Raw genomic sequence first — 7,425 nt, forward strand, 5'->3', positions numbered from 1 at the left:
TACGCCTTCTTTCTTTGCGCGAACTTTTGGGCGGGGTTATGCAAATCTTCCCACACAGTGACGTAGACATGTGGGGGCGTGTTTAAACGAGGTGTTTTAGGAGGGCGTGGACAAGTCTTAACTTTTATAAAGAATATCTCTTTGGGTTTGAGACTTTAGTCTTTGTAACTTTAGGGATCTTATCTATGCACGAACAGCTTGTAACACTCCAAAGAGAAAGGAAAATTTGAAATTGCATCATATGACCCCTTTAAATCATTACCTTTTTCCTTGTTATTACCATTTTTTTGCGTTGTAATAGATCTCAATGTAATCGTCCTTATTACATAAGCGGCTGTCGACAAAAGTTTGATTTAATCATTTGTGGTAACTAAGGCCATTGTGCACTTTAATTTGTAATGACAATTCTTAAGACATTTTGCCAAAATGTAATGCAATCACTAGAGATGCCATGAATCAAATTACATTTGAGGAACTGTGTATGAAACAAAGTGCAATGAAAAAAGCTTATAATTATCATCAAAAGATCATAATTCATACAAAGTTTAATCAGTTTTAAATGTTAAATTCTTGAATATTCAAATGAAATCCAGTTTTAAGAACAATATTGTAATTAATATTAGTTATTATTATTATTATAGTTATTGTATATATTTTATAATTGAGCAAGCATATTATACATACACAAACAGACACACAGTATATTTATATAATTAAATAATTATATTTTCTTTTTAATTAAGCTTTGGACAAAATCTATCATAATATGCTCACATTCAATATAAAACATATAATAATAATAATAATAATAGTAAATAAATATTACAATTGGACTGGATTTAAAAAATCTGAGAAGAAAGTCGACCTAATATATGTAGATTTCTTTATTTTAATATTAAAATATTTTATGTTAATGTTTAGGTTTAAGAAAAATATTTAATGATATATTATTTAGTGTTTGATATATTACTCTGTATTATTTTAGTGTCATTGAAATACCATTATTAATTTTAATTTGAAAGGTTTAGTAATTTTGTTGTGTGTTTGTATGTATGTATATATAGTTTTTATTTATTTTTATTTCAGCTTTACTTTTAGTTATTTCAGTACATGACGTTAAACTAAAATTAGAAATGTTGCTTTGGCAGTATAACCATAACAGCCCATATCATTTTAACCTGTGCAATATTTATTTTGCAAAGCCTTAAAGAAACTCAGTTTAACTGTTTCTAAGTTCTGTGCGAGTAAATGATTTTTTCTTAAAGTGTACTTGTATTAAGCTTACACTTTATGCAATTTATTGCAGTCATTTGACACTTAATCACTTGCAGAAATGTCATGATCGTGACAACCCTATTGCTGTGTCTGTTCTAGATGCTGAGTGGGATTGTAAACGTGGGAACGGTCGACTGCCAGAAACACCACTCGTTCTGCCAGGGCGAGAATGTGCGCGCTTACCCAGAGATCCGCCTGTTTCCTCAGAACAGCAACAGCAGGGACCAGTACCAGTGCGTGTTTCGTACATTCTGTAACTCAAACACAATTACACACACCGGTTCAACAAGTTAAGTGTTTCTCTCTCATTGTTAACAGGAGTTACAATGGGTGGCACCGGGATGCCTTTTCACTCAAGACTTGGGCCTTGAGGTGAGCTGAGATAATTCTCACGAAGTATTCGCCAACTATGTGAACTATTTTATAGGTAGTTTTCAGTATTTGCATCATGCAAATAGTGATTCTTACACCAAGCACACAACCGACTTGACTCAACTCATTTCAGTAGAGAGTTCAATGCTTTTTGTTTAATGCTTTGTTTTTGTGGCTTTCTTTCTTTCTTTTTTTAATTATAAATCAGTCACTTTTGGTTTCATTTCTTTAGGATGCTATCTATGTAGGAAAAGCTATTTTGCATCTTGTACCCTCTAACTCATGGACCCTTTTGTCCATAGCTCTCTGCCTCGTGCCTCAGTGGATCTGTCACCTGAGGACTTTAAGAGAAAGGTTTTGGGAGGGAAGGATCACTGGGTGTTGGATTTCTACGCCCCATGGTGCGGCCCATGCCAGCAATTTGCCCCTGAGTTTGAAGTTCTTGCCAGGGTAAGACAAATTAGCGAAGACATCAGTTGATCTCAGCTGGTGTTTGCAATGGTTCTAACTTTTTTTCTCAAAGATTTCTGCTGCTTTGCAAGCATTGGCATTTCCTTCAGGAAATGCAAATATAGCTGCAAATGCTTTTTTAACAGCTTGGGGCAATGAGAGGAGTGCATACAGTGCTTCAGCCAATCACATATATTCTTTTCTTTTTAATGCTGCCAAGTAGTTTTACTGTGTACTGTGAAGACTAAAAGTTAGTTTTAAATAATTAAGTTAAACAACAGAATTTCATTAACCATGATTCTGCAAAGAAATCTGACAAATTAAAAAATAGTCAGTCCTAATATCAATACGTAAAAAAAAAAACTGAATTTATCAATTGCAGTGCTTGATGTTATTAAACTGTCTTTTGTCAAATTTTCAAATACTTTTTTGCTTCATTTAAATATTTGTAATGTACCTCAACCCAGCTGGTTGGTTTGGTTTATGGCTGCTTCAGCTAAGACTTCCTTTACATCCTTAAAATGAATGAGAAAAATACTTTTAGTTTGCACGCATGCACTTGTTGTAGTCCGGTGTATCTGTGTAATCTTATCTATCCTTATCTTAGTTCTTATTTAATTCCTAGTTCTAGTTTTTATTTACAATTTAGTAGTTTGTTTAATCTGTGTTGTCATGTTCGGTCTTGTAGTCTGGTGTTGTTTTTATGCAGCACTGTCTTGGAGGAATGCCGTTTCATTTACATGTTGTATATGGTTGAAATTACAAAAAAAAATCTATTGTGACTCTGACTCAAGGCTGGTGAAAACTTGGGCGAGAACACTGTGTGACTCTGACTCAAGGCTGCTGAAAACTTGGGCGAGAACACTGTTGCACTCTATTGAAGCCCAAGATTCTCATTGGACCATTCTTAAATTATGCTGGAGAACATGATCATCAGGTTTTATTTGCATGAGCTTCAGAGCTGCTTCACTAAAGCAAAAGGGCAATTCAGTTAGGCTTTTCACTCTAATTGTTGTGCATTTGTTATTAAACATGCAATTTAAAAAATGCAATTGTAATAATAAAAAAGCAACACATGTACATTTGCACTGGCTCTCGCCTGGCTTCAGTCAGTGCAGGTGCTGTGATCATGTTTAGTTTAGCAGCATCAGTCACCTGTTCCTCCTCCTGCAGATGATGAAGGGAACTGTGCGAGCTGGCAAAGTGGACTGTCAAGCACACTACCAGACCTGCCAGAGCGCCGGGATCAAGGCTTACCCCAGTGTCCGATTCTACCCCCACCTGGGCACCACACGGGTGCGACACAAGTGCTGGCCATCCTATTGTTCCAGGTGCTCTCCGAGTTATTTCTGTACCTATTCTAACCGATACCTTTATGTCCAACCTGTTTTAGCGAGATCAAGGAGGAGAGCATATTAACAGCAGAGACGCCACAGTCATCGCAGATATTCTCCGACAGAGACTCCAGCAGCTAGCATTACAGGGAAAGTCCTCCAAACTTAAAGTAAGTTAGACAGTTATGATTTTTTATGTTTTTGAAAGAGCTCTCTTATCCTTACCAGGGCAGCATTTATTAAAATTACAGTAAAAACTGTAATATTGTGAAGTACTACGATTACAATTTAAAATGATGTTTTCTGTTTTATTATATTTTAAAATGTAATTTCTTTCAGGGATGGCTGAAAACAGTTTGATATAATATATGGAAATCATAATACATTTTTTGTATTCTTCAGAAAATGCAAGATATTTCAGTCTTTTTTTTTTTCAGTTTTCTTTACGGCTGCTTAAATACGGCAAATTTTGGTCAATAGTCACAATCACAATAAACATGATTACTTTTTGACTTTGCCACAAAGCTGTTTGCACCGTGCTCTTCCGTCACTTAATATTTTATTTTGGTGTGTCAATCTATTAAATTACTTGGTATATGAGATCGTGATCTGCACTCACAAAAGTAGTCTTCTTTTTAGCGTTTATTTTACATTAATCCCCAATAGGACAAAATACAAAAACAAACGTTTTGGCTCAAGGCAATTCAATTCCTCCACCCACTTTTTAAATCATTAATTATCATCATTCATTAGCCAATGTTCAATAACTAAAAACACACATATTCCGTTTAAACACTGGACATTTCCATTCGTATACAACACAAATCTTCACATCCACCAATACATTGCATAATATACCCCTGACTAGAACAAGAATTACATACGATCCCATATTTATCACAATTATCAATCATCAGCATCTACTACCCGAATTCAAATAAATGCTAAAAAGAAGAATACTTTTGTGAGTGCGGATCATGGTCTCATATACTAAATACTTGTTGACTTTGGAAATATCTTGCATTTGAGTTTTTTAACTTTAACAGTGGATTTGTAAAAAGAAAAATAGCAATTAAAAAGTTGACATTTATTAATGTTGATTGAGTTTGCTGCCTTTACTATAAATCCAGCTCAGAGCAGCTTGGTTCACATTAAATGCAACAAACTTGATCTTTTTATGTGCTGTGAGTTTAATGTGGAAAAAAAAACGAGAGCATCCTTATGAAACAGTTTTATGAATATTTTGTTTTCATAATTGTCGGAAGCCAGAATCCAAATTGGAAATAAAAATCACCCAGGCCTACTTCAAAACATTTTGTTGCATCTTTTTGGTGTATATCTCTACAGGATGAACTATAGGACACATCTTGAGATCCACAGAAGCTGCTGTATGTGGAGCGGTGAGAGTGATGGGAGAAAACGCACACTCATGAACTCACTTTGGTGAGTGCGAGAGATTTGTTTGAGTTTGTTTACTGCCAAATGGACTGTAGAAAGGAGCAGCTTCACCTCAACTGCTTTAGAGGAGGGAATCAGGGGCCTGTACCATGAAGCCGGATTAGCTGGCTAGCCAGGTAAGTTTCAGTTTAGTTTGCACCAATCCTGGGTTTTAGGAACCATGAAAGTGGCTTGGCTTTTAGCGGTGTTCATTGCCATGGTAACTTACACTCCACGGCTAACCTGCTCCGGGGCAGGTTACGTTCTGAGTTAGAGATCTCAAACTGAAATTGGACCAATCAGCTGTGAGAAGTGACACATGTCTGACACAAAAAAGTCACTCCCCCAGTTTCTCTTGCTCCAAATTAAAGGTCACTAGTACTAAAAAAAAATTGGCTGGCTTTAATGATAATTACTTAGTTATTTTATATGATTTATATTATTATTAATCCATTACACACAAGCAATTTTAGTTTAACAGTTATTATAAATCATTTATTTTAAATGAATGTTAATATATACAGATCGTATGCAATATAAATAAGCTGTAGAATCAATAACGCTTTTTAAAAATGACTACGTGACCTTACATGTTCGAGAGACTATCGCTGTATATTTCCAACTATATAAACTAACTTAACAAGTTAAAGCCGGATTAGAGTGGTTTGGTTTTGTCAACTTGAAATTAATCCTGTAACTCTGAATTTGTTCATCTACCGTCATGGTACAGGCCCCAGGACTCAACAGACACCTCTAAATGTGCTACTGATGCAGAAGAGGTCACCACAGTGCAATTATTTATGATTCTCTGTAATCTATGAATGTACTGTCAAGTAGTGTCTTCATTTCCTCACACAGACTGTATTTAAGACTGTAACAATAGATGCATTTTCTCACAGCTGCTCCATTTTGAATTGGATTTCTGTGATTAAATGGTCTGGTTAAATACAAAGGAATTGTATTTTACTTGGCAAAATGTAATTCAAGTTGCAATTTTTTTTCTTAATGTGCTTCTAGAAGACATTTTAGTTCTGTCAAAGTTGCCAAAACTATCATGTAGTTTATCAAACCAAATTATTGTAGAAGCATAAAACTACACTGGCTATAGATGAAATCTGTGGTTGAATTTGTTTTCTGCTGTTTTTATGTTTTATTTGTTCTCTTTTAATGGTTTTAGTTTCCAGCAGGTATATTTGTTCTAAGAGATTCGTTGTAGAATACGTGTTTTTTTTAAACTTGGTTTACTGATATTTCTGTATTAAAAGTGTGTGAATGTTCTCCAGGTGGCCACTAGGAGGCGATGATTTAACATCAATGGCTTCAAGTCCTCATAGGCCTGTGAAGTGACATGTTGGCAGTCATTGTCATGGATATTCACTATTGTTTTGTAGAAATAACAGCTATTAAACATGACACAATTCCTGTTTATGCTGAACACTGCTTTCTGATATTTTGCTACTGAGTTGTCACAATTCTATAAAGCACACATCAACTATATTTCTAATATTTCCTGAGAAAACAGGATAAATATTGTTACAGCGTTCTAATGATTACTTTAAGTTGTGAAGTGGGTCAACTTATAAGGTTATCAGTAAGAATGTAATGTTTTATGACCCTTTATCACTCTCTTTGAATTAAACAGGCCTTCCCTACCCCCTTATTTGCACATTTTCCTTTTAAGATTTATGTAAATTGATTTTTTGCATATGAAACGTCCGGCACGAAGGGGTCAAGGTTTAGCATTATTTTATTTTATTTATTTTTTTTTGCTGGTCAAAAGTTTGGAATATATATTTTTTAATGTTATTGAAAGAAATCTCTTCTGCCTACCAAGGCTGCATTTACTTGATCAAAGACAGTAATATTGTGAAATAATTTTACAATTAAAAAAAAACTACTTTCAAATTAAATAATATTTTAAAATGTTATTCATTCCTGGTATGTTAAAACTAAATTTTCAGTAGCCTTTGTCACATGTTCCTTCAGATATCATTCTAATATGCTTATTTGGTGCTCAAGAAACATTTCTTATTATTAATGTTGAAAACAATTGTTGCTGCTTAATAGTTTTTGTGGATATCGTGATACGCTACCATTTCAAAAGTTTTTTTTTTTTTTTAAGAACTTTATACTCTCAGCAAGGATGCATTAAGTTAATCAAAAGTGACAGTAAAACCTATATAATATTACAAGACATATGTATTTCAAATTAATGCTGTTCTGAATTTCCTATTCATCAATTTTAGAAAAAATATGATTTCCACAAAAATGTATAATAAAAACATTAATAATTGAGTACTAACAACAATTGATAATAATTGAACTGTTTTCTAAAGTATCATGTGACACTGAAAACTGGAGTAATGGCAGCTGAAAATGTATTTTATTTAAATTTTTTATAAATTTTTTTTCATATTAAATACGGTCTGCCAGTGCCTGATTTATTTTTGAGGTTTTGAGGACCTCATATTTTTCCCTGTATGCTACCTTTGACATTACAACTCAGGATAGATTGCTAGAGAAAGCTTTGTGTTGGCGTAGTCATGAGTTCCCATGA

General features: G+C 34.0%; 1 protein-coding gene across 2 annotated transcripts in view; it reads left to right on the top strand.

Annotated features, from left to right (window-relative positions):
* Window positions 1-6,583, top strand: part of LOC107739439 (dnaJ homolog subfamily C member 10-like) — a 14,834-nt gene extending 8,251 nt beyond the window's left edge. The window contains exons 18-24 of one of the 2 annotated variants that reach the window (XR_001639998.1): window positions 1,375-1,508; window positions 1,594-1,647; window positions 1,950-2,097; window positions 3,271-3,393; window positions 3,491-3,601; window positions 4,779-4,874; window positions 6,152-6,583. Coding sequence is in view for 1 of the 2 variants with exons in the window: in XM_016551542.1 (XP_016407028.1) it covers window positions 1,375-1,508; window positions 1,594-1,647; window positions 1,950-2,097; window positions 3,271-3,393; window positions 3,491-3,601; window positions 4,779-4,790 (582 nt within the window). In the remaining variant the exon portion in view is untranslated. Of the gene's footprint in view, window positions 1-1,374; window positions 1,509-1,593; window positions 1,648-1,949; window positions 2,098-3,270; window positions 3,394-3,490; window positions 3,602-4,778; window positions 5,189-6,151 lie in introns of those variants that run through there. The other variant, XM_016551542.1, reaches the window with a different exon arrangement.
* Window positions 6,584-7,425: the final 842 nt, after the last annotated feature.

The sequence above is a fragment of the Sinocyclocheilus rhinocerous genome, unplaced genomic scaffold, assembly GCF_001515625.1.
Source record: "Sinocyclocheilus rhinocerous isolate Xijiao unplaced genomic scaffold, SAMN03320098_v1.1 scaffold2751, whole genome shotgun sequence".
In the NCBI taxonomy this organism is placed as follows: domain Eukaryota; kingdom Metazoa; phylum Chordata; class Actinopteri; order Cypriniformes; family Cyprinidae; genus Sinocyclocheilus; species Sinocyclocheilus rhinocerous.